The sequence below is a fragment of the Alligator sinensis genome, unplaced genomic scaffold (genome assembly GCF_000455745.1).
Source record: "Alligator sinensis unplaced genomic scaffold, ASM45574v1 scaffold848_1, whole genome shotgun sequence".
NCBI lineage: Eukaryota > Metazoa > Chordata > Crocodylia > Alligatoridae > Alligator > Alligator sinensis.
In genome coordinates this window covers 156,380-183,934 of record NW_005843345.1, presented here as the reverse complement: position 1 = coordinate 183,934, position 27,555 = coordinate 156,380, and the positions used below count along the sequence as shown (strand labels likewise).

Below are 27,555 nucleotides of genomic sequence, written 5' to 3'. Positions count from 1 at the left end.
GTGTTGGTTGCATTTAGACAGCTTGATAGTTGGTTTCCATTACTGAATACATGCTACTTTTGACAGTGGTTTCAGGATAGACAATGTATTTGGTGAGGTTTCCTTAGAGGCGAATGCAAGAGAAGAGGCTTTTTCCCCCCTTGCTGTGCGGGAAAAAAATCTCATGCATATAATATCTATACAAATACAAGATGACTGTGTGCGTTTGAGTTTTCCCCAGCTAAAACTTCTTCTATCGCTTGTTATGTACAAGCAGCCTTGGAAAGTCCAAGAGGCTCACTTCATTTGTCAGATGGAAAGATCTACCTGTGATGAGGCATGTAGGGGATAGAGATCTGGGCAGAATTTTACAAACATAAAATATTTTTGTTCATATTATCCTCTGCTTACGTTAATATTGATAGTTGTGTGAAGAATAATACAGGTCTGTAACCCCAAATAATATTTGTGTTTACAGTTGCTCTCACACACCCTACTCCCCACATAGACAAGGAAAGTTTTTCTTGCACCATTTGTGCATTGCTGGCCTTAGACATTCCATAAATAGCTAGTGTACACTCAATTTTATGAGATGGAAGCGGGGATTGGAAGCTGTTCACAGCAGTTTTAGTGATTAAAAGTGCCAAGTTTCCTTTTTAAAAGTAGGGTAGATATGGGCTCAGTCCCACCATTGCTAGAATTCTTGCAGCTGTTGCTTTTGCCATATATTCAGATAACCGTAACATTTCAAATACTATAACATTTCAGACATCAAACTAAGGACTCTATCCAGGAAATAAATATTCATCTTTGCTACTGCAGACTGCTGAATGTCCGAGTTCCAGAAGTTGGCTCCTAGGAATGAGAACAAGATTGGATGAAAGTGCCATTAGATCTTATCACACCATCTTAGATGATTATTTACTACCTAGTAAAGGTTTCTGTTACCAAATCTGCCCATTACTTTGGGGTGTGCTCATTTATTAGGGATAGTTTCTAGGGTCTTGGTGATTCTGTCAATGTGCTGCTTGTGTTACTATATGGAGCTGTATTTCTCCCTTCTGCAAGCCCTCACCCCCAGTGGAGCTATCTTGCAGGACTCAATCTCAATGGGACTGGGTTCCTCCAGTCACCGAATCAGTCATACACACAAACACACACAAATTAACGTGACACGCCTGACCTGGCCGGGCTGATCAGCATGGACAGGCTGACACCTTCATATGCCAAGAATCAGTTTATAAGAGCAACAATAAAATGCAGTCAGACACAAGCACACAGCTGAACAGAATCCCTCTGAATCCGGCTGGGTGTCCAGCTGACACCCTCATGGGCCAGCATTCAGTTCATAAGGGCACGTCTGAGTCAAACTGGGTCAATCAGCCTATACAAGCTGATCCCCTTATGTGTTTCAAACTCAGCACGTCCCAATCTTTGGCCTCTTGATGAGCAGACCCCACAATAATTTGGGCTTCACAGGGATCTTTAGCATAGGTAAAAGAAGCGTTGCTGCAGAGCACGGGAGGAAAGAGAAGCAGAGAAGGAAAAATATACCCAATTACTACCAGTTTGACTATAAAAGTTATTTATTGCTAAGCATATGAAATATATAATAGTACTAGTAGTAATAGACATGCAAAAGAAAAACAAACACCAACAATGACAATACTACCCTGGTTTCACTAAGTATTTGGGGAAACTTAGCTCAAGCTTAACTGATACAGTTCAGGTTCAGAAGTTTATGCCTAGAAAGAAGACAGAGAACGCTGGGATCTCACCTAGTCCACGGTACTCAGGCTGCAAAGCTGACAGGCACAGTCTGTAGCACAGTCCTTGAAGGGAGAGATGATCTGTTCTTCCAGCGTCCCAAGAACGACAGGGGATGGTGTCAGCACAGGGGTTTTCTTCTTCTCCTTCTTTCCTCCTGCTTCTACTTCTTTTCCTTCCTTTTCCTCTTCTAGCAGCACACACACTTACAGATTTTTATACCCTCAGTTCAGCTGCTTCGAAGCACCCTCAGTAGTGTAAATCATTGTCTTTTCTATTGACAAGGGGTTATCTGGTTTGGACCATCTCAGGAAACTGATTGATAATCAGGAAACACTTAAGATTAGGGAGTAACCCAAATACTTGGGAGCCAGCTTGAAATTCCTATGGGTGGCAGATATACTGATGGGATATCTCATGGTTTCTTCAGGAACAATAGATAGCTTGCAGCATCAGGATTTTGGATTTTTACTTGTTGTGCACAAGCCTCAGCTTAGCATGACTTTTCCAGATCTTACTATAGTCTTTTAACAGACTTAAAACAATTATTGGGGTGCTCATAACCTTTTGTGGAGAGGACTCCCACCAGTCGTCTCGGGAAAGATATGACAACACCTGGGATTAGGGCTCCAGCAGGCTGGATGCTGTGATGAACCCTTAACCATGGGGGGGAAAGTCCTTAGCAAATCCAGATTAGAACTGGTCTGATAAATGCTGAGCTGGGTGTGTGTGAACATGGGTTGATTAACATTGGAAGCACAGATTCCCCATCATGCAGCGCTCTCCTGCTTCTCTGGTCCCAGAATTCACTGCAGTCTCTGCTTCAGGCTTTCTGTTTTCCATCTCTCGTGTAAATGAGACCTAGGGCAGTTGATTCACTCTTGTCACCCTTTTCTGGTGAGGGTCTTAGGTGCGTCTCTCACTGCATCTTAATCAGTTTCGTTTAGGTAGAGGAGGGGAGGGGGGGGGGTGAGTCCTTTGTGAGTCAGACACACTGTATCCTGTGCCCTGATTGCCCAAGAATACAGAGCTGAGACGTAACAGTTTCCAAGTAGGTTAAATTATATTAGCTGCCAACTAGGGAGAATGGCAGTGATATGACTACTTGGTAAGGAAGTGAGCCCCTTCAAAAAGTGTTTTGCTGTACTAAAATATAAGATAATGAATTTAAGAATGAATGCAGATCATCCTGACAGAATGATAGGCTATATCCTGGAAAGCAATAATTGAAAGATTTGTAGAGGTCACAGTGAGTAAACAATTGAATGAGGGCCTAATGTAAGGCCACGTGCAACAGGACCCGTGCCACAGGGGAGGCCATTACATCCCCTGCTGACGCCTTGACTCCTGCACTGCACTGTGGTACTCTCCCTTTGTCCTCACTTGCTATGGCTTGATCTTATTAATGAAATTTAGAAAGGGAGGCTGCCAATGGGTCTTGGAGCACACTGTAACTTGCCCTCTTGACCCCAGGTTCCTCTCAAACCCTGCTACTCCCAGCCACTCTTTCTTGTTAGATGGGCCCCCTTGGCCCACACATGCCTCAAGGGCACTCACTGCCTTAGTGGCTAGTCATAGCCTCCATACCTCCCCTACAGCTATGCCTGCACCTCACAGGTGTTTCCAGTCATCACTTAAGCAGGCACTTTGCCCCATACCACCAGGTCTTAGGCCCCCACCCAAACTGCTCTGACTGCCTTTTCCTAGGCTCACTACACCAGAACTGGCTATAGCCCTTGTCTCACCCTCTTGGGCTCTCTAGGAGTCCTCTGGCCCCAATCTCCACCCTTTTCTGGGCTGTGGGGTCTCAAGCCCCTGTTTCTGCCCCTCTTGGGCTCACGGGCCCTTTGGCCCTGATCTCCACCCTTTTTAGGGCTGTGGGCCCCAAGCTGCTTCTCTGGGCTATGGGTCCTTAACTCTAGTTTTGCCTCTCCCAGGCTTTCATCTCTTGCTGTAATCAAGCCCCTGCCCTCTGGCAGAACTCAGGGCAGCCATGTGCCCCTCCGGCACCACTGGGACCTCCTCTCATCCCTTTCCAGCCCCAGCCAAACTCATGTTAAACCAAACACAAACATACGGGCTGTAACTTAATTCTCTAAGCCTATTGGCTCTCCAATACAATCATCATTCATACTGGTCCCAATCCCCTGCCAGCCCTACTTGTGGCTTAATAGGCATAGCAGGATGTCACTCAGACCATCCATACTGGTTCCACCCCCTGCCAGCCCTCAGCCCTCTACTTGCAGCTCCCCAGCATAGCAGAATCTTACCTAATCTCTCAGCAATAAGCATCCTCCTGCAGAGCTATTTCCCCTTCACCCTCCAGGGCCAAACTGTTTGCACTGGCTCTGGTCTTGGCTTATGTGCGCCAGAGCCCTGCCTCCTTCCAGTCAGGTGACCCTGGGCCACCTGCAGGATGGCCTATAGCAGCAGAGCTAGCACTGTATTTGTTCTCTTGCTGCTTCCCCAGGATATTCTCCTATTGTACTATTGCTGTACTACTACCACAGCAATAGGCATTTCTTATTTAAAGGGCTATGGATGCTTATCACTATATCTAGGAGCCCCCGCTTGACTGCCTGAGCAGTGATATTTCAACATAGTTGTTAATTGATCAAAGTTTGAGAAGTGATTTATTTTCTCTTTGTAAGGACATTTATGCATCAATTAACAGGTATTAAAGGGTTCTTTAACAAGGGAAGACATAACAAGAATGAACAACAGGAAGTTAAAGCCGGACAAATTCAAATTCATGTTTAACTTTTAACAGTGAAGGTGATCATCACTGAAACACCTTACCAAGAATATGATGCATGAATGATGCGTGCCCCAGAGGCTGGGCAGGGCACGGTGACCGCCCACAGGTGGTGGCAGCGGTGGGGGCATGGCAACAGCAAGCAGGGAGCTCCCGCAGGCAGCTGCAGCGGTGTCAGCAGCTGGGGAGAGGGGGTGGAAACTGCCAGCCGGTGGATAGCAACCACCTGCAGACCAGCAGCGGCGGTGGCCAGTGGCAATCAGCGACCACCCACAGATGCCACCAGCAGTGTCAGTGGCAAAGGGGTGGGGTGGTGAGCGGTGACCCTCCACAGGCGCCACCAGCAGCATTGATGGCAGCCAATCACAGGGGGTGCGCCGCCAATCTCAGGGGGTGCACATGCACCAGTGTGCACCCCCTACTTGTTGCCAAATTATGATGCCTAATTTTCTATCTTCTGAAGTCCTATGGGGAAGATGTCTTAAGGAAAGATAGACCCTAGTCTAGTGGTTCTCAACCAGGGTACTACAGCACTCTGGGGTGCCTTGAGATCTTTTCAAGGGTGCTGTGGAATACTGCAATCTTAAACACAAGAGGCTGTAAATGGGAGAGGAACAGTGAGGAGAAAAAAACTTTCTTCATACCTGTAACCTCCCGTGCCTCTCCCTGGTATGTCGTGGGTGGGGATGCTTCCCGGACTTTGCCATGGCTTCTTGGGCCAGATGCTCTAGTCAGCAAGCGACTTTGGGGTGGTTCCCCAGGGGGCCTCGCCTGCCACGTCTTTGATGATTAATTGGTTTAAATTGGGAGGACGATGTTTGGTCCTGCCCCACTGAAGTCTTCCCTTGGTCTCTTCTTCTGGTCCCTTTCCGTGGGGCTCTGCCTCCCCTACACCCCGCCTACCGCCAACTGCGATGTTACCACTCGCGTCACCAAGGGTGAAGTCCTGGGTGGTCTTCAATGCTCGAGGTCGTAGGGTTTGATGGCCACAATCAATCAGTGGTATTCCTTCCCCGAGCATCTTCTGTGGCCCCCTTTTTCCTGTTTAGGCATCGTGTGTGCTTGGCTCTGTCTCGTTCCCCGTTGTGTCGTCCCTTCCTTGGATGGGGTCCTTACTGCCCGCTGGTAGCATTCGTATCAAGTTGCTGTTGGGTCTCCAAGGACCCCAGTCTTCAGTGGTGCCGTTCAGTGCCCACTCTGGCTCTGTGGGTGCCTCCCCTGGCTCAAGCTGGTCGCGGATCCCTAGGGCTTCCCCCTCCTGGGGTGTCTACCATGTCTCTTCTCTGGGATCGCTGGCACACTCCTGCCCCTCTGGATCAGCTGGGGGCTCCTCTCCCAGCACCCCCTGCTGCTCCTCTGCTGAGCTTTTTATTTTAGCCCCAGGCATCCAGCTGGCCAATTGGCCCTGGCAGGCATGTAAGAAACGTGTCCACGCTGATGCAGGAGCCATCCCCAGCTCCTTCCAACATGTCCATTTTTTTTTCCTTTGAAGTTCTGCTGCGGCGGCTCTGCCTGCTGTGGTTTCACTTTTCCCACACTTGTCCTCCAGTGCAGCATCCTGCCACCTCCCAGCTTCAGAGGGTAAGTCTTTTCCACAATACCCTGTTCACTCTCCCTTTCAGCATCCTCTCTTTGCCACTACGTAACACAGGGTATTGAGCCAATAAATGGCCTTTCTTATGTTCTTAGCAAGTGGAGCACAGACAGCCCATGATCAGGCTGGTGCCAGGACAGAGTCCTTGGAGTCCCAGGACACCAGCCACCGCCAGCAGCATAGGAGCCCAGCTGGATCCCCCCGCCCAGCTAGGTCTAGGGAGCATGGGGGCATATGCAGCTGAGCCCAACATAGTGCTTTTAGCCCAGCTACTACCAAGGCAGCCTCATGCCCAGGCAGTTTGTTAGGAGGAAGTGGAAGCTGGGGTAGTATGGACACCAAGCCATGCGGTTGACTGCCCAGAGGTCAAAAGTTTGAGGCCATAGCCGAAGTGGTCACAGCACGGCCATATCAGATTCTAACAAATCTGCAAATTCTGCCAAATACCTTGTCACAGGAACATAAAAAGGAAAGTGAATCATCTTTTGTGGTTTCTTGAATTCTCTGCAACAGAAAAGTTGCTCTATTATTTTACTGTAAAAAAAAGTTAAATTTAAAAAAAGAGCTGGCATTTTCCAAGTGCCTTGAGTCTAACAAGGGGTACTTTGAGCCATAAAAGGTTAAGCAGCACTGCCCTCGCTAAACAAAAGCTACTGGGATCAATACAGGGGTAACTGGAAGAAATCCGATACCCTTTTTGGATAGATCAGACCATGTCACGGTTGCTTCTGGCCTTAAAATCTATACCTGTTAGGCAATTATGAAACGAATGCCTTGAAGAAAAAGAATTCAGGGGTCAAGCATACTGAAGGGGGTAGTGCTCAAACAGATATATAGAAAACAAAATAGCATTTCCACACTCCTTAAACTGTGTGCAGGCTAGAATATTGGAAGCTTGTACTGGATTTGTCCTTTGGGAAAACCAGTCATCTCACTGATTTCATTAACTGTTGTTGCTGTGCACTGTAATTGCCAAGCAGGATCAAAGCAGCTATCCATCGAGGCACAAAGTAACTTTTATGATGGGTCATACTATGCAAGTGTAAGGAGAACAGATATTAAATGACAGCATAATGCATAGAACTCTCCTCTTTCCGAGCAGCGCTTAAGTTGTGCTTAGGGATTTCCTTTTACCTTTCATAGCTGCAGGTTGGCTCACTGTATTGTTGGAAACCATGTCTTTCCATACATTAGTGTCATGTTGAGTTGGGCCCTAGCTACTGCTAAAATGAATATCTGATTTTCATTTTAAATCAAATCTACCAAGAGTTTAAAAAGGCAAACATTGTACATAGGTAAAATACAGCTAGTGTGCACATGTTTAGTTGGTACCCTACAAAATAGCACGGGCCTTTTTGGTGATTTTAAATGTCAAAAGTTCAAAGTTATATTTGTGTTTTTAAAAAAATGGCTATAATTCTTAAATGGAATGAATTACAACTAGGAAAGTATATAACTGAGAGAACATTATTCTGATAGGAGGAAATGTAGCAGCATGTACAATTCAAACTTAGTCTTGCACACGCTTAAATACCTGGTACATATATGCTATTTTAAACTGTGGTCCTTTGCAATTAGGGATAGTTATATAACTTATTGTAGCATTGAAAGGCACTGTTTTCTAGCAAGTTCTTAGCTTTAGTGTCACTGCTCAAGAATACAAGGTTATGTCATGCTACATACTACTCAGAGTCATGCTTTTCAGGTGTCATGTTGTTGCAAATGTTATACCCGGACCAATTAAGGGGTTGAGTACAGTAGACTTCAAACACATGAGCTGAAATTAACCTGCATCTGTGTATGTGCATAAGTACTATATATATGCATTGTTATATATACATAAAATGTATAATAATACAAAGCATTACTGTAATAGATGATACGGTGGAGCACTTGTGCTTTATTGTGACTATTTAATGCACTCTCAACAACTGAAGAAGCAAGGTCCTTCCTCCCATTCATGAGGGCTATGTCTTAAATCCTACTGGAAACAATAAGACAGTACAGCCATAATTCTGTACTGCTGTCATAACTACGAGCCTGAAAATGAGCCAATCTGAACTTTCCCCTTCCTTTCTAGATCATATTTCTTTTAGGAAAGGAATTCTAAGCCCTTTTTTCAATCTCCACAAAGAGGAAAGTCCTGATCCTCAAGGGAAACTTACACAACACTTCCCAGAGACAAGCCTATGAGCTCCATTTCATCAACCTCCTGGATACTAGAGATCATGGACTAAACATAGACATTGGATTTTTGATACATTATAATCTGCCTGGCAACTGACTCCCCAGCCCAGCCCCTGGCTTGTTTACTTTTCATTCCATCCAGGAAGAGCACACACCAACTGCTGTAACTTCCTTAGCCTGACGAAGGGTTTCCGAACCCGAAAGCTTGCTTAATAACTATTCTCCAACCATTTGGGTTGGTCTAATACAAGATATCAAATTCACCCAAGGAACCTTGTCTGCCAAAGGGGAAAGGGCACTTAACCCATCACATCCTTAATATGAATGAGTCCTCAAAAATCAGCAGAGCGATACATTTGCAAATAGGGAGTAAACTGCTAAAATATGCTACACTGTTTAATATTTGCTTTTATAATCACATCCACTTCTGGTTTAGATGCTGCATTGAAAGACTACAGGTGATGCTCTTGACATTCCATTATGCTGCAATCAAAACAGGCTAGTTCTGGGTTAATGAAAATGTTTCAATTTCAAAATATAGTTTAATTCCAGATAATAGGGCTGCTGTTGCTTTGGATTTCCTTCAGTGAGATGCCAGTTGACTAGGATAGTTTGAGAAATCAGGAGAGCTTGATTTCTTATTTTATCCACAAAAACATTAGCGCTAATTCCAGTTCAGTTTACCTAGTCCAGTTTACCACTAGTTCAGTTCTAGTACTAGAATTCCTCGTCTAGGAATGCTTTCCTAGCACGCTTTTTTACAGTGTAATCAGCGACAGCTCTAAATAACCTTTTTTTTCCCCAACAGAATAGGCAGTATTGACAATCTTGGGTATTAAAAACTGAGTCAAACCAGCAACTCAATATATTAAATTAAAAATCAGGATTCTAAATTGTAGCAAACTTCTAAGTCTTCCCTCTCCCATTTTTTAAAGAGCTTTCCATATAATTATTTTCAGGTGTTTGTCTGCAATGACAGGGGCTAGAAACTGCTTTTTAATTAATGAAAATGGGGTTTTAAGGAAAAAATCGCTAATTATTTTCAGACTGATACAGTTGTGCTAAATGGTGCAATTTCTGGTTATGGTTCTGTATTTCCTAGTTGGTGAGTATTCTTTCCTTTTTGTATTCCTGAAGTGGCATATTCTTATAGGTAGGTATCAATTGTTTTCCTAATGGATTATTTTCCTATTGTACTTCTGTACAATATTATGGGTTTCTAGAGTCCTGGTTATGATGTGCCTGTGCATTCTAAATATAACCAAACTAAAAGGCACTGCCATGCTAATTACCACTTAGCATGGTAATTAGCCTGGCTATTATGGGAAGTGATATCATGAAAAAAAAGCAGTAGATCATAGCAAAAAGTGTCACTTGGAAAAACACACCTTTTGTAAATGTCTCAGTTGCAGTAATTCAGCAAAGTGTCTGTAGAAATACCTTGTGTCAGACCCTGCAAGGGACAGAGTCCCATTAAGTCAATGAACATATGTCTGCTCCAGGAATGATAAAGATCTAAATTTGTTAGTCTCATGGACAAAGGAAAGCACATGAAAAAACTTAAGAATAACACTGTGAAGTGATACAAATGTAAATATTACATAAGATGGCTTGCATCTTATCTGCAATATGAAAAGCAGCACAGTTTAGAATAGTGGTTCTCAGCCTTTTTTGACTCAAGTTACAGTACCCCTTGTTAGACTGAAGACACCCCTCAGAAATGCCAGCTCTTAGTTTTAGGGGTGTAGGTTGTAGCTGTGTTGGTTTAAGGATATAGGCAGACAAGGTTCTTTGGGTGAATCTGATTGATATCTTTTATTAGACCAACTTAAATAGTTGGAAAAAGTTTTCTTAGGAAGCTTTCTAAGAATTTTTTTCCCAACTATTTAAGCTGGCCTAATAAAAGATATCAGATTCACTCAAAGAACCGTCTGAGCTCTTAGTTTTCACTCTTTTTTTAATACACAAAAACAGCATTTTTTCTGTTTCAACGAACTCAGAAAGATCACAACAGGTTACACTGTTTTTAACACTATACATTTCTGTTTTAAATCACTGGGTTTATCTTGTGAATCATGTTTGCACACTTAATAGCGCTAACATTGTGCAGCACCCTGGAGGCATCCTTGAAAGGGTCTCAAGAAACTCTCAGCTGTCGTGGCACCCTGGTTGAGAATCACTGGGCTAGAGAACTACAATCCACTAATTCCTAAGCAATCATTAACCTTTGCCAAAAGCCCAGTATGCTGCCTTCTGTATGTCTCATAACTACTATGTTCATAGATGCAAAAGTGGCAACTGTCTGCCTGAAAAGGATATCAAGGGCAAGTTACCTTTCATTATCAAATTATCAAAATTCAGTTAAAATATCATAATTGACAACTACTTTAAGCATAGAATTAAAGTGATATTTTGAGTTTACAAAAAATATCATGATAAGATGGTCATAGTCAACTTACTTAAAAAAAAAAAAAAAGTAAGGTTTTTTACTACTACCAAAACATTTGGAGCTTGTACATAAAAGGATGTAATTGTCAACTTAATCTTTTCTCTTTTCTAGTAGAAAAGGTCATCTGGTTATCTTTCATGTGAATTAAGGCATTGGGGAATTTTGTACAGCTTCATCACTTTTCTTATGATCTAAACAAATTACTAGTCATCCTGTTATTCTGTGTTAAGTCTCAAACATTTTGTGAAATAAAGCATAGTCTTCATAATAAGAGAAATTATACTTAATTGCCATCTGCCTTTACCTTTTAAAAATGTCTCTTTAAATGTAAATGCAGCTTTCTGATAGGGGCATTGTTTCCATAGCAACAAAGGCAAAAAATAAATCAATACCTTTATAAATAATTCTTTTGTTTAAAAAAATAGCTTTTTTTCCTCTTATTTTGTATAAAATGTAAGATACAATTTATGGAAATACCAAATGCACATAGACCTAATGGTAAATAATATACTACTAATGATCATATTGGGGGGGCAGGGAGGTCTTAATGAGATTATAAATGCTTGATTGCTTATACTGTAAACCTTGCAGTAAGGAATGATATTGTATATCAGTTTAATGAAGGGGATGTTGATGAAAGCGTCCATCTCATGAGTTGCTCTAGTGGGAAACTCCAGTAGACTTCAGTGGAGCACTGTGCTGGCAGAGAACTAGAATCAGAGCCTAATACGTTTAGTCTTTCCAGTCTTGAAAGTGTCATTGTTTGAGTCAGCATTGTACACTACAGACATTCGTTATTTTAGGGAGCATAAAGAACAATTCAGAATTCTGCCTTCTTCACATGCACGTTTTTAGAAGAATCCCATTGAGGTAAACCTATTTTAAGAACTGGATTTGCAGGCAGTACTGTGTATGTGAAATGGCAGCCAACAAAATACTGTCTCCTCTTTTGCATAGGTTACCTCTTGCATTCTGAGTCACCAGTTACATTAACCTTTTATTCAGTAAGTGGTTCTCTCTCTCGAGCCTAAAGTCCCTAAACATGGATCTTGAGAGTAACAATCATCACAGAGACTGGCAGTGTGGATTTTTCTGGCTTTCACTCTCCTAAAGTAAGAAATGTTAAGCCTGCCAGGGAAATAAAATGAGAACTTGTAGTATTCAGTTTCTATTAATGCTGACTAGTTTTGTGTGCATTTCTTTAAATTTCCACTTTCAGATGTACTAACTCTAGGCACCTGGGTCTGTCTTCATGGATTGTTTTTGAAGGTTGTTCTTATATAGTGGTGAAGTTGGCACTGCTGGGACTGGGAAAAAGGCAGGCACAGCAGTCTGACACTTGCTGGAAAAACAGAAAACCATTTTTGTCCTTTTTATAGCAACTTCTGCCATAGCACTGTTCAGTTTCAAGTTAATGCAAGCAGAGCTCCTTCAAAAGGCAACGTAAGAAATGGAACAGTTTGATGTTAGCAGTTTTACAATCTTCATTCCTTCATACAGGAACTATTCATCTGTATCTTGAACAGGACTATGTATGTTGTTAACACTTCATATTGTATTCATGTAACAGGTCAGTAGGTCTGTGCAAAGCGGCTAATATTCGCTTCGGATTTGGCTGATTCAGGGGACACCGATTCAATTCGGTGATTCAAATCACTGTCCCAAATCGATTTGGCGAAATCTGATTCGAAGATTTGGCTGCTGCCACTGCACCGCCCCACGTTGCATGGGGGGCTCTGCACAAGTTCACCCAACCCCCACTTGCTTCCCCAGCCCCCCGGCGGCCCGGGCGGGGCACCTGTGGAGGGGCTGGGGGAGCGAAGGGGGCTTGGGGGACTTGTGGCAGAGTGGGGCAGTGGGGATCGCCCCTCCCACCCAGCAGCACCCAGTGAGTACCAGGGCTTTTCTTTAAAGGGCCAGGAGCTGGGACGGGTAGAGCAGCCATCTGGGGGGGCTGGGGGAGTGGGCAGGGGTCAAAGGGGCTGGCAGGGGGCCCCCCATGGTCCCCTCTCCCCTCCTCCAGCCCCCCTCCTAGTACTTACCAGCTCCAAGTCTGGCTGCAGTTCCCTGCTGCAGCCACCAGAGACTGCCCAAATCATCAAAGCTCTCTGAATCTTTTCTGAAGAGTCAGAGAGCTTTGAATCGATTCGGACATTTTAATTGGTCCCCTGATTTGATTCAGATTCAGAGATTCAGCCACCGAATCGAGCCGAATCTCCTCCAAATCGAATCACTACCCAAAGCTTTGCACAACCGGACAATCCAGTATGTTTAAATGTGCCAAAGTACAGTCTTTATAGAGTCTTTATCTTCAAGGTGTAAATTGGACATCTGGCTAGTTGTGGGGCTACACTATGTTACTATCTGCCAGCTTCTGACTGATGTCTATGGAACATAATGATAGAGTTTATTCAACTTACTTTAAACAGCAGGGTCTATATCAAGCAACAGTATAAGCAAGTTTGTTATGCTGCGTGATCAAAACTGAATGAGCTCTGATGGAAATATGTTGTCCAGTTACAGAAAGAATAGGGTTTATGCATGTTTTGGGGCAGTAGCTAATGCTACTGTTGTGTGTGTTGCAACTCTTTTATAGCTAGAGGATTTTAGGCTTATATGGTGTGATGGTTTGACTAAACTCTGTGAACCAGAAAACATTCATCCTGGCTTCTGTGGACTGAGCCAAGGCAACTCTATTTGCCCAGCAAGCAAAGAAACTCCAAAATGGACAAAATATATTTCCAAACAGACTGTGTCCTGGGGCTTGCCAATAAATTCTCAATGCCTTCTCCCCCTTCTTTGCTATAAAGCCATTACTGGTTTCTCCTTGTAGCCTAACAATGTTAATTGTTGGACCTTACGACCGAATATCAGCTTGGACCTTACGACCGAATATATGATACAGAGGGCTTTGAGTAGGGGAGACCAACAATAAGCACATTATTGTGGAAATTGTATAGAAAAATGCTGGTTCTGCCCACTTCAGAAAGGCTGGAATTGGGATAAAACTAAATGTACATAGTAGATGCTATTCTGTAACATCTGCCTAACTTTCATTTTTGAACTGGAAATGGCTGGAAGGAAGAGAATTCAGAATATTAGATATTCTTTCCCATCAATCCACAGATTCTGATTGATTTAACCGACTCCCACTGTGAGGAGTTTCACATGCTCAAGAAAGAGATTTTGCATCTTTTTTTCATTCTGAAAAAAGCAAACAGATGAGGCTCAATGGTACATCTGGCCAGAAATGATACAATCCTAAATATCCAGGCAAGAAGGAAGCAGAATTATAGTGCTAGCTGCAGGGTTTAATAAGAGGGGAAATTATGGCATGAGTAGTATTGGGGAATGTTATAAACCTGATTCTAGAGTGTTTTAAGACAGGAAGTCATGACAACGTTCTAAGAGTGCTGTGGCTGATGTAATAGTCTAGTCTATTGGCTAGGGTCAGAGGAGAAAACAGAGGCCTGTCTGGGTGTCACTGAGCACCTCTGTGAGCAGGGGAGGGGAAACTTGCTAACACAGGATACTTCTTTCTTAGTCACCAATTACTGGCTGGTTGCATGAGGTCTCTCTCTCATACACTATAACAGTGGTTACCAACCAGTCAATCTCGATTGACTAGTTGATCCTGGAGCCTTTGACAGTGGATCTCAGTCTGTCAGAGGCTCCACAATCAGAGCAGCAGGATGCACGTGGAAGGGCTGGGCCACACCCCCTGCCACCTGGGCTGAGTGAGTGAGCAGCTTATCTGGGAGGTGGGAGGGAGGTGGGCTAGGGACCAGGGCAGGGCGCAGTAGATCCTGGGATGCCAAGAAGTGATCTTCACCATAAAAAGGTTGGAGGCAATATAAGCTGCTTGATTTCATTTTCAAGAAATTTCCCTGCCCCCCACACACAGCTAACAGTGGTGACCAGTATCCTTTCAATTGTTTTCTTCTCCTTCCTCACGTGCATTTGTGGCCTCTTATCTTATATTTGGAGCAGTGGTCTCCAGCCTTTTTAATTAGGAGATCACTTTCTGAATTAAAAAGCAACCCAGGGTCTACCCCATTCCCCTCCCCCATGGAGGGGGTCAGTCTGTGGGAAGGGAAGGGGGGGCTGCAGATCAAGGTAGTGGGAGAAAAAATGATTTGGGGGCCCCCCCCCACCTGGTAAGCCTGTGGGGGGAGGGGTGGGGGGAGGGGAAAGGGCTGTTTGAAGGGGCAGATTGGGGCCCTAGCAGTGAGGGAGGGAATGGGGCAGGAGCAGGGGGGCTGGGGTGAGTAGGGCCCCAGCTGGGCTGGGTGGTGGGACAAGAGGAGGGCCAGGGGGCTCAATTCATCCCAGGCCCTGCTCCTGCCTGTGCCCCACTCCTTCCCTCACTGCTGCTGCCTCAATCTGCCCCACCTGTGGTGGCGAGGGAGGGAGTGGAGCTGGGGCAGGGGCAGACCCTGCACAGCTGGGGTGGGACATGTGATGGAGCCATGAGCAGCTTGTCCCGGGGGTACCCAACACAAGGAGGGGGTGGCAGCTCCCGCCACTGCACACACGCTGGGAGGGCATGGGGGCTGTTTGCCCCAGATCTGTGCACAGGGGAGGGTGGGCTACTGCTGCGGGCTGGGGTCACACCAGGCTGTTCCCGGCAGGGGGACTGGGCTGCGCTGCGCTCAGTGGTGGCAGTGCTGGGAGGCAGGTTGGGGAGCTACAGCAAATTTTTGGGTGGCCGCAGCCTCCCTCATAGGCCTGCTCCCAACCCCCCAGCTGGGAAGAGCCCAGCACCACCCTGTCCCCAGCCTGCAGCAGCAGCCTGCCCTGCCCTGCCCTGCCCTGCGCACAGACTGGGGGCACATGCCCCCTCATGCCCTCCCAGGGTAGCTTCAGTGAGGCTCAGGGTGCAAAGCCCAGCATGCAGCGGCAGCCACCTCTGCGTTGCGCACAGGTCAGGGGGATGCCCCCCAGGCCTCCGCCAGGATGTATGCACCGGCGGGAGCTCCCCCTGTCCCCTGATGACCAGGGCTCAATCCTCCCACCACCTGGCCTGGCTGGGGCCCCACTCACCTTAACTCCTGCTCCTGCCTGTGCCACACTCCTCCCTCACCGCTGGGGCCTTGATCTGACCCTCTCCCCATCCAAACCCCACATACTGACTTGCTGGGCTGGGGGGAGGGCGCGCATACACACACGCACTCAGCCTCCCCCAGCCTCAGATGGACTGCAAGAGGCTCTGCGATCAAGCAGCCAATCGCGATCGACTGGTTGGTGACCACTGATTTAGAGCCTGCTTTGGAGCAGGGATTATTTTAGCGTGGTAATACAGTCCCTACCCAAGTGAGATTTGAGGTCTATGACAAACTCCCAAGTGTTACATAGGAGAAACCAAACAAGAACTGCAGAACTGCAAACCAGAATGAACGCATACTGGAAATCCATCAAAGACAAAAATATCCAATACCTGCAGGTGCCCACTTCTCACAAGACAACCACTCCCTCTCCAATCTTTTAATTCTAATCCTCAAAGGGAATTTACAAAACAACTTTTGTAGACTAGTTTACCAACTTCACTTCATAAATTTACTGGATACAAAAATCATGGCCTTAATATAGACAGTGGATTTATGATACATTACAACCTGCCTGAAATGTGACACACCAGATACCTACCTTTAGCTGACCACTTGCATTCTTTCACACTTTTCCTTCCCTTCCCCTGCTCTTATCTCTACCCTTTGTCTTCCAAACTTCTGCTCATTTTCCTCTTCACAGACTTCTTGGTTACTTTAGCTTATTGGTTCCCAACCTCAGGGAGCGACCTAAAGGGGGGGGGGGGGGGCTCCTCAGTAGGGTCATGAACCGCCCACACACATATACACACTCACATGCATGGCCCAGAAGTGGTGGATGGGCAAGGCGGGGCCACCATGCACAAAGAGGGCAATAGCAGCTCCCCCCCTCCCGCGCCATGGCTGCTGCCGTGCTCTGCTCTCAGCATCCGCCACCACACTGGGTTGGGATGTCCTGTTGGTGGCCAATTTAGGGTTGCAGTAAAAAGAGGTTGGGAACTACTACTTTAGCTTCTTTTCTACCTTGGAGAACTCTAACAGCAGAGTCTCCCAATGCCTGATGAAGGATGTTTGTGTTCAAAAGCTCACTAAGAGCATTTTTCCCCAACTATTTAGTTGATCTAATAAAAGATATCACATCTACCTAAAGAACCTTGCCTGCTTATGTCCTTAGACCAACATGGCTACAACCAACCACCCTACAATAATCCAGACTCCCCCTATGCCTGAAGAAGGGTGCTTGTGCCTGAAAGCTTGCACAGAACATGTTTTCCAACTATTTAGTTGTTCTAATAAGAGATCTCACATCTACCCAAAGAATCTTGCCTGACAATAATCCAAGTGACCCATCCCAGGCCCCCCGTGTTATTTCAGGTCAAGACTAAAGTGACTCCTGTACCAGGAGACGGGGAAGAAAGGAACCCCAAGGCTGCTGGCTCCAAGCCTGCAGGGGCTGCTTGTGTCCCCGGCGGCCAGTCCCCTTGGTTCTGCAACTCGAGCTGTTCCCTGAGCAGGGACAGCGCGGGAGGACTCCCTCAGCCAGGCGCCATGTCCGCTTCTTGCCCCCAGGCCCGAGTCAGGCTTCTCGCCACTGCAGGGCGAAAGGCTGGGCAGGCAGGCAGGGCCGGGGGGCTGAGCGCTGTTCGACCAGGTACTGCACAGCGAGGCTCTCCCCAGCAGCTGTTCGCAAACCCGACCTAACGGACACGCACGAACAAAACCACCTTTATCCACCGCCAAACTTGAGCGGGCCTTCTGCGCCTGCGCGGGGGGAAGCAGCCAATCAGTGGGGGGGGGGCGTGGTGTACGGTCACAAAGAGGCTGCGGTGGGGTGGGGTTCCTGGTGCGGCGGTGAGATGGTGTCGTGGGTCATCTCACGCGTTGTCGTGTAAGTGGGGGAGGGGCGTGTGGTGCTCGGGCTCGGAGCGGAGCGGAACCGCCGCAGGTTTCTCTGAGCTCGGCTGGGGTCGGCTGCTCCGCTCAGTTTCCGCTGTCGGGCGGGTGCCGCGCGTTGGGGCCGGGCCGGACCTTTTCGGGCCTCAACCTGTGATTCCACGTGACCCGCTTGGTTCCTGCCTTTTGCTACGCGGCTCCATTCAAAAGAGCGGGCGCGTCCTGGAGCTGGGGCCGTGCGCAGCGGGCGGTGACTGGCTTGCGACAGCCCCTGGTCCAGGGTCTCTCCGTGGGCGCGGTCGCCACAGGGCGGAGAGCAGCGCCCCGGGCTCCGCCCGCACGAGTCGGAAGAAGCAGTTCGGAGCCGCAGGCGCGGCTGTGCTGCCCTCCCAACGCTCGGGGTACTGAGCCCCCGCCGACGCTTCAGCCCCTAATTGCGGAGCCCGCTTGGGTTACTTGGCCTTCCTTCCTCTGACCCGCCCGTGTGCTGCAAGCCTGCTGAGACTGGACCTGCAGGGCCAGGCGGGCAGCAGGGGATGGGTAGATACGGTGCTGTAGCACAAAGTTTGGCACTCGGGGCTAAGCCCTCAGTGGCAGCCCATCCTTGCCCAACGCACAGATACAGGAGTGCACATGGGGAGCTGCCCATCCTTGTTCCTTTCCCTCCAGCTGCCCCCCCCCAGATGCTGTTTACAGCTCCCTGGTTGGGCAGCACCTGTTGGCAGCCAGGGTGGTCTCCTTGTCTCCCCCCCCACGCGCCGCCGCCGGTACGGCACTGGAAGGATGCATGTGTACAGTGCACAGCATGGAGCCTCGTTCATTCATGGCATGCATGAGGCCTCCAGGGTGAGGCCTCTTCATATTTTCTCACATCCATGTTTCCTCTAATGGTTGTCCTGAGTGAAGTCCTTTCCCTTTCAGATGCTGGTCACGTTCCAATGCCAACAACTTGCAGTAGCAAATATTGAGGTTGTGGGCTTTGCTCTTGGGGAACCACGCTCCTCCCTACCTCGTCAGGCATGTTTCTCTGCTGCTCCTTTGTCCCTCCGTTAGGAGTTTAGAAGTTGTCCCTCTAATTTTTAAGCTTTATTTGCAGAGCATCAGGCTTTCTAGGCTTTTCATTAGATGATCAAGCTGGAGAAGAAAAACCTTTAGCCACTTGCTTGCTTGGAGTGAAAGCTGTAGACAGAGGTTAGTCAATATTTTTCATTGCTGATGGCTAAGGAGCAGTCAGTACAAGCTTCTCTGTTTATCTGCAGTGGAAACATGTAAAAACCCTGATCTCTCTGTCCAAAGCATAGCAGCTGCTGGTGCTGCTGTCATCTGCTTCCACTTGCTGCAGTTGTGACAAAAGGGTTTAGGCAGAAGCTTTAGTGTGAACCATTTAATGTTAGAATTACACCTGGGGTGAGGGTAAAAGATGAGTCAGCCATCTGTGGCAGCCTATTGTGGTGTTAAAAATACAAAAGTAAAATTATTGTTGGAGCGCTTCAGTTTCTAACGATCATGTTCATATACAGAGCTGAGTGTACATTTACTCAAAATGACTGAGTAAATGTGGTAATTGGCACTTCTTATATGAATAAGTTTATAGGTATAAACTAATTCTTGCATCACTCTTATGAAACAAGCAACTACTTGTCCTGTTTTGCATATCCCTGTTTTAGGAGGGGACAGTAGAGACAGTAAAGTATTAGGGAGTGGAACTTAACTTATTCTCCAGTTACTGTATATAAATTGTAATAGTCTCATTTGTACTCTGAGTTATCCCAGTTACACCAGAAACATTGAGGGGAGAAGCTGTCAGAGAGCTGTTTATTAGAAGTTTTGAAAATGATGGTAGTTAGTCCATTTCTGGGCTGCTAATATCACAGCTTGTGCAGCCTGGGAAGAGAGCTCCCGAAGTATGCAGCAGCCTTGACACTGGCTATATTAGAAGCTATGAAAAAATGATGAGAGCTAGTTGAATTCAGGGCTAATGAGACCAAATAACTAACAGTACTGTGTACCTAATGAACCCTGTTTACCCCAAGTTGAGGTAAGAGCATGCTCTGAATGAGTACTGAGCCTTTTCCTCTTCTCTTTGGCTCCCCACTTCCTCCCCTAAAGTATGCAGTATCCTATAGATAAAAATATTGTGCTCCAGCTGCTTGACATCTTGTAACAGGGCTTGAACTGTTTTCAGTAGTTCAAGGAGTGAATGTCCCTGTTCCCGCTTCTCCCCTTCATCCTATCATTTGATTTGAATACCCCTCCATGAAACCCCTTCACTTAGCTGTATCAATGCTTCGTTATGCCTGGTATCCATCTGTATAATATTGATCCCATTTTCATACCTCAGCCGGTTGCAGTGATGCTGCACACTAAGATAAATGAAAATTCAAATATCAGTATTGGTCTGAATGTAATGATGCACAAATGTTAGTCTGAACTTTTCTGGTAATAGTTGTAAGCTAAGTCTACAGCAGAGATCTACTTGTTGTTTTATAATAGTCAGAGACTCTACCAATTGTATCCAGCCTTTTGAATCAAAATCTGTTTACTTCTGTAGATATTGCTTTCATATGTCTTCCTTCAGGGGTTTAAAAGGCTCTCTTATGGAAATAAAGAATCACCTTGTTTGTAGAATCTGACCAATTGTGCTTATAACTGTGGAGAACAATAGCTTGTTAAAATGTAAATTCTCTCATAGAAAATGTGCCAGCTAGCTAGCTGTTAGTCACAGCCTGGTATGGATGATATCAGATTATTCTGTAGTAATATTTTTGACATTAACAAAGAAAAGAAGTGTCCTAGATAAAACAGAAATGCATCATATATTTTTTTTTTTTTTTTTTTTTTTGCTTTTTAAAGCAGACTAACAGATTTTTAATCTGTTTAAAATTGTTTTTTCTTATCCTGTGTTGTTTTTTTTCTTTTTTCAAGAGTTAAAGTGTAGATCTGTGTGTAGTGATTTTTTTTTTTCCCCCCCCCTTCCAAAGCACCCCCCCCCCCCAGCATAACTAGGAGGGGAACTGCAGGAAGCACAGCTCTGTGCCCAGAGGTATTTCTATGATGGGAGAGGGAGTGACTGTTCATTGTCTTGTGGTTTTTAGATGTGTGACATGCAAAGCACCATCTCCTTTCTTGCCCACTAACCCATGTAGTTGCTAAGTGTACAATGCCTATAATATCCAAAATGCTCAAGTTTATACTTAGTCTAGTTCCCCTGTACTATATGTGGAGTTACAGGTGATGACTTGTAAGAGCCTGCTTTAGTTGCTTAATTTTTTTGTTCCCTTTCATCCACTGAAATGTAGAGCATTCTGGGGGGGGAAAAAAAAAAGCTCAGCCATTTCTGAAAATGGGTGGTGGTGGAGGTGGTGGTGGTGGGGGGGGGCAGTAGTCCTAATATTATAAAAATTGCAGTAACCTACGTTCATTTGTTTGTGTGGTTTTTTATGTATAGGAACTCAACATTTGTCAGGGGAGGGGTTAGTTTCGGGATACGTTACACCCATGAAAATTCACCCACTTTTGCTCAGATAATAAGTCTCTGAAACCATTGTTTAAAGTTGTTTTTCCAGAAATAACCTTTGCAGATTATTCATTATACTGTCAAGGTTTCAATGTCTATTTGTTAATGAAGGGGGGTGTCACAGAGCACCAAGGTGCCTGCTCCTTTAAGGACAGTCTTCCTAGAGAGAGCCCTAGGAGCCAGGCAGAAACCCCACAGGTGCAGGTTACTATGGCAGCAGGCTAATGAGGTGAATTAGCCTGCACCTGCACCCAGTCAGCTGATTGGAAGAAGGCAGGGCACTGGGTCCATATAAACCCTAGGGTTGAGGCTGGCAAGGGTTAGTTCCCTGGCAGCAGCCAGGGGATGAAGCTCCGGCAGAAAAGAACTGCCCAGAGATGCTGGGGCTGCCTGGTATGCTGCTTACAGGGCTAATGGGGCTCCTGGAGCCCACCAGGTACCCTGGGTTACAAGGTACTTAATGCTTGGGGGGAAGTTTGACTCTTTTAAAGGGGCAGAGCGCACCTTGCACTGTTTGTATTAAGTTATAGCCTAGGAGCTTGTGTTATCCATTGTTATTTAAACCAGTGGACTGGGCTGAGACTATTGAGGAGGAGGAGGCCTTACTGGGGCACACTACAGTGTGGAGACCGCAGCACCAGCAGGCCCAGAGCCCGTGTGGGCTCAGAGACAGGGCTGCGGAGGACCCAGTGACGAAGGGAGGCCCAAGTTATATCAAGGCCTCAGAGGGACCAGGTTTGAATACCATCTGCGAGGCATGGGGCCTGGTAAAGGGGAAGTTTTGGAGCCACGCCTCTAGCCCATAAAGCTGAGGGTGTCCTGTGAGGCATCCATTTAGAGCAGGAACCAAAAAGGGGTCAAGGAACCCACAGTGTTCAGTGGGGTCCATCAGGACAGTGTCCAAACATAAACTCGAGGGCAGCCTCCCTATTTATGATAATTACCGGAAAGATGTGGCAGGAAAGAAAAAGGTTGCCCATAGGGCAGGGTTGGCATGGTCACAGAGCCCCAGAGACACCACGGCCATCCCTAGGGGCCCCACACCCTGACAGGGATATAAGTAAGGACCTACCTAAACTGCAGAAAGACAAAGGGTTTTGTGGCCTGCAGAGCTGGTTGTTTTTGTTTTTTTGTTTTTTTTTTTAATGGGCATTTTGCAGCAGCCCCGCTCCTCAGCAGTGATTGGTGGAAGGGCCCTGGTGGGGGTGGTCGGTAGAAAGGATGACAAGTGGCTGCCAACTTGATTGCTGGTTGCTCTTTTTGCTGCTGCTCCCCTCGGTGCTGATTGGCCGAGTTGCTGGCAGGGAGAAGGAGGGACAAGGGGGCGCTTGTCATCTTGTCTGCCACCCTGCCAGCTGCCACCGCCTTCCCCTCCTGGTGGTGAGGAATGCTGGTTTCCACTGGGGAGCCAGCATTTTGTGTTAAAGCTTTGTTCTTTTTGTTGATTTTGCAGATGATTCCAGACTTTGCAGTTTCTGCAAAATTTGTGAAATGGCAAATTTAAGTAGGTCCATAGGTACAAGGTGTTGCTCAGTGGACTTTAAACTGTGCAGAATTAATCAGCCAGAGAAATGTTAATATTTTCTTCCTACTTTCCAGTTTCATGTGACTTTCCCTAAGTTAACCTAGAAAAATATTGTGTTTCATTCCTCCCAGAAGCCCACTGGCAAACATAGGGATGTAACATGCCCATTGTTGGTGGCAAACATGCTTTTGTGATAAATAAGCTGGAGGAATGTGTGCTAGATCAGCATTTCTCAACCCATGGGTCACATCCCAAAATTGGGTCGCAAGAATATGTGAAAGGGTTGCAAACAACCGGCTGGCAGAGTTCTAGCTAGGAAGGGGCTGCCTGGGGTCCCCCTGTGCCCCACACACTGGGGAGCTGGGGATGGGGGGGGCAGCGGGCTGAGAGTGAGGGTCACTGGGTTGGGACTGGACATCAATGTTTTTCAAATGGATCCTGGTCCAAAAAAAGTTGAGAACAACTGTGCTAGACTGAACCACCACTAGGTAAATGTATTACTGTGAGCACCAAGTAACTTAGTTGTTTGATTGTTAGACTGGCAGGAGGTGTCATATGAAGTTGCACTGGGGTTTGTTCTAGGTTCAGTGGTATTTAACGTTTTTTCTTTCAGTTGGGGATTTGGGTGCAGAAATAGAGTGAACTGATTTAAATTTCTCGATGACACATAACTAGGAATGAGAGTAAAATTCAACGAAGCCTAAAAGTAAGGTGCTATTCTGAAGGGAGAACAAAAAAGTCCAACAAATAACCAGCTTGATAGTATGCTGCTGGGAAAGATCTCGGCATGAGTCAGCAATGTGAAGTGACAGAGCCACTCTACTAGTTACTGGTTAGGCTACAGTACAGTACTGGATCTAGTTTTGGGCACCACGTTATAAAAAGGAGATGGAGAAACAAGAGGATCTGGAGGAGGGTGGCAAAAGGTGATGGAAGGGGATTGGGAAGGAAATAGTGAGGAATGGTTGAACAGAGGAGTTTTTAAGTTTAGTATGGGGACAAGGATATTTAATAGGGGACATGATAGCAGTTTAAATATTTGAAAGGCTTCCATAGAGAAGATGGAGAAACATTATCCTTTCTTGCCAGAAGTGGCAGGACACATGAATGGGTTTAAGCCAGGGGTGGGCAGAATACGGCCCACAGGCCACATCTGGCCCACCAATTGATTGCATTCATCCCATGGCTGCCCCTGTGGTTCTCTGCATGGGGCCAAGCCCTGCATGCTCCCACCTGGGGCAGCCTGAGCTTCGCTTGTGCCTGCCAACTACTCTGGCCCCATCCCTGGCCAGTATGCACAGCTTTCTGGCAGGGCTGCTCCAGCTGCTGCTTGGCCTTTTCTGCTTCCAGAGGCTCCTCTTTCTCCTGCCCTGCTGCGCTGTGAAGAGGCAAGAAAAGCCCCTCTTAAATCCCCAGCCCCCGAGAGAAACAAGTCACCTGACTTGCCGGAGCTGGCAAGAGCAAGAGACTGGAAGCTGCTGTGGGAGCCCTGCTTTATTAGCAGCTGTTCAATCTGGATTGGACCTCCCTGCAGCTGCACTGGTATTTCTGGTCCACTACTAAGACCGGACGGTGGGCAGGAAGGACTCTGGAGGAAAGCCCCAATGCTGGAGCATCAGGACGCCAGAACAGAGATGGGAGAAAGGGCTGATTCTTAGTCCAGGAGCTCCAATAGCCTGGGACACTGATGCCAAGCTGGCAGCAGCAAGGAAGGCAAGGAGAGCCAACTGGAAGCTGCACTGGGTGATGAAGTGACCGTGAGAAAGTCAGCAGCACTTTGAACAAGGTTTTTCATTTGCGTTTCCTTTCATGTCCACTTTTAGTGGGGCAGCCTATTGGGCTGAGTCTCTGCTACCCGGAAAAGGGAGAGGGAGAAGCCAGCACCTGGCTGGAGCTGTAGAGAAGCTGGGACAAAAGCTGTGCTCCCTTCCTTGGGAGAAGTATTGTAAAAGTCCGTGTGTGTCTGTCACGCTTTATTCGCACTCTGACTGGCTGAAGGAAACAGCCAGTCGGTGTGCTCCACGCATTCCAAAGCCGCGCTGGGGGATAGGGGGTGGGGGATTCCAAAGCTGACGGGGTGCGGGAGCTGGCCTCGCCCCTGTCATTTTTGACGGACAGTTGGCTAGTAGTTAATGAAGGGCCAGGAAAAGGCCCATCCCTTGGTGGGAACAGACCTCCATTTAGGAGGCGCTGGGGAACCAATGCCAAAGTGTCTAGGATCAAAGTAATCGCCCAAGCTTGAAGGTAAAATTGGCCAGGGTTTTTTCTATGTTCTCTTTGATTTTACTTTATTCGGTAGGACTGGGCTTTGGGGAAGAGCCTGCCCCCCCTCAGGAACACGGTGTTCTGTAGTGGGAGGTTGCCACCAGAGGTCATAATTGCCTTAGGGCAGGGATGGGCAATTATTTTGGGTGGAGGGCTGCTTACTGAGTTTTGGCAGACCATCGAGGGCCGCATGACAGGCAGCCCAGGGCAGATTTAATATTAATTTTTCTAAATTTTTTTTTTTTTTTTTAGGGGACTTGCGGGCTGGATAGAATAGCTTGGTGGGCCACATCCAGCCCACGGGCTGCATTTTGCCTTCCCCTGCCCTAGCAGCTGAGAGACTTGCCCGAGTTCCAATTTCCTGCTTTGTTATGTTCTTCATGTCTCTTCTACTTAACGAGCCTTAACACAGTAACCATTGGGGCCAACATAGCTGTCATGTCCTGGAGTCAGGCCCAAGGCAACTGCAGGCCTACAGGTCAAAGAAAAGAAAGAAAATGCCCTTTGAGAGCCAAGGGAAGACATTAACAACTGGGTGGATTTGAATGGGGTATAAGCCCAAAAGAAGAACTGGGCCCCCAACAGATAGGAGCAAACCACCTCCTGACAAGCAAACCTTCAACATCAAGATGTGGCAGGCGAGAATAGGCAGGATCTTTGCTGAGCATCTGAACTGGGTTAATACTCTTCCTCATGGTCCAGTCCAGCCTGGCTCAGGGCCACTGAGGCCTGCAGCCCTATCCTGTACTGTGCCAACGTGGTGCTCTGGGCAGCAGGTAGTATGGAGAAGCAGAAGCACCTGTGGGGATGTGTGCCAGACTCCATGCACCCAGCTAGGCAGGGGTAAAGCTGCAGCCATGCAGCTCCTGCCCCAGTGTATAGGGATCCAGATCCCAGCTGCTTTCTACCTACTCTGCCCACTCAGTACAATGAGCAGCCACCTGTGGGCAGCTGAGTGGGTGAAAGGCAGCTGGAGTGGCACAGCAGGGGCAGGAAGAGGAGTTGCTGGAGGTAGCAGGAGCCAAGCAGTACCTGTGCAGAAGCAGCCCTGCCAGGAAGCTGCGTGTGCTGACTGGGGCTGGGCCCATTGACGAGCTCGCGTGAATGTGGGTGGGATTGTGGTGTGGGCTGCTCTGGGTAGGAGCGGGTGGGGTTTGGCCCCATGCAGAGTGCTGTGGGGGCAACTGCAGGCTGGATGGGTGTCTAGGGGGAGTAAGGAGGGGATGGTAGACTGCACCTGCACTTGTACTGCCCTGTCTGGGCAAGCTCTGCACATGCCCCTCCCCACCTCTGTTCATCCTTGCTGACTTGCAGCATCAAGGGTGTTGGGAGCTCCCACCCCACACCCACCCACCCACACACACACACACACACACACACACACACACACACACACACACACCCACTCCGCCCCACACACACACACACACACACTCTGCCCCCCACCCCACCCTACCTACACACATGCACTGCTTTTCCCCTCCCCCCAACTCCCCCCACAATATACAAGAGTAAGACTTTATTTTATGCTGGTATGCGCTCATCTCTATAATACTTCTCAAATTAAATTGGGACAAAAATTCTTCTTAAAATAAAATTAAAGTATGTTATAGCAGATGTTTGAGGGTTTTTTTTGTTTTTTGTTTAAAGTATATGCTTTGTTTTTTATCTGTAATTTGTTAAAATGATATCTTCTAAAAGATTTTATGTGCACGGCCCTTGACAGCTTGCCAAAACTCATTCAGGCTGCTGGGCCACTTAATAATTCCCCACCTCTGGTTTAGGCTTTAGTAAAGTAGATAGGTTCTCTTTCAGAAAAAAGCTAGCTTTTTACTTTAAGAACAGTGGGGAAAAACTGCCTAGGAGATTCCACGCTTTTTATTCCTTGGAGATTTTCAAGAGGCTGTATAGACCTCTGTTTAGGACGACCTAGGAGTTAAGAGGTTTGGACAAATGACACTCATTGCCTTCCAACCCTGTAGTTCTCTGAAACACTGCCTAGAGGCACATTGTGGGGGTGGACATTCCGAGATAATGATCTTGGCATATATTTCATATTACGAAATATGCTTAAGTGTACATCTATGTCTCCCTTGTGTCAATGGGAGGAATATGGAGAGCTGTGTAACTTGGCATGAGGGAGTTCCTAGTACAAAACAGTACTAATGCTCATTCCACAGTCCAATATTTACTCAGCTAGAAAGCACAATTCTATAGCTTGAGGAGGGTAACTTATTCTTCTTGGTTCTTATTTTGTGTTGAATGAATTACCACCGTATTTGTACAAATACATTTGAGTAACTTAAAGGTCCCTAACTAAATCTGATATTCAAAGAAAAAAGTAAAAATGCTGTGGGTGTTTGTCTTCAGGAGAGATTTTAATCCTTGATGAACAATTACATAAACTTGGCTCTGGCATGTTTCATGTTTTAAAGCAGTTTCTTTTTTAAAACAAGCTTTTTTACATTTTTGTTTAGAAAGATAATTGGGTATATCTGGGCATGCACTCTTAATATGACATGATAAACTCTGGAACGGTTCAAGCCCGGGTAAACTGTACCCGGGTGCAGTGTCTACAG

The 27,555-nt window shown here is 46.6% G+C and overlaps 1 protein-coding gene across 3 annotated transcripts in view; it reads left to right on the top strand.

Annotated features, from left to right (window-relative positions):
* Positions 1 to 17,593: 17,593 nt before the first annotated feature.
* LOC102371710 (receptor expression-enhancing protein 3) overlaps positions 17,594 to 27,555 on the top strand; it is an 85,051-nt gene continuing 75,089 nt past the window's right edge. The window contains exon 1 of one of the 3 annotated variants that reach the window (XM_006038416.3): positions 17,594 to 17,664. In XM_006038416.3, the coding sequence (XP_006038478.1) occupies positions 17,633 to 17,664 (32 nt within the window). In that variant the 5' untranslated portion in view covers positions 17,594 to 17,632. Of the gene's footprint in view, positions 17,665 to 21,297; positions 21,640 to 24,093; positions 24,498 to 27,555 lie in introns of those variants that run through there. The other 2 variants (XM_025194920.1, XM_025194921.1) reach the window with 2 other exon arrangements.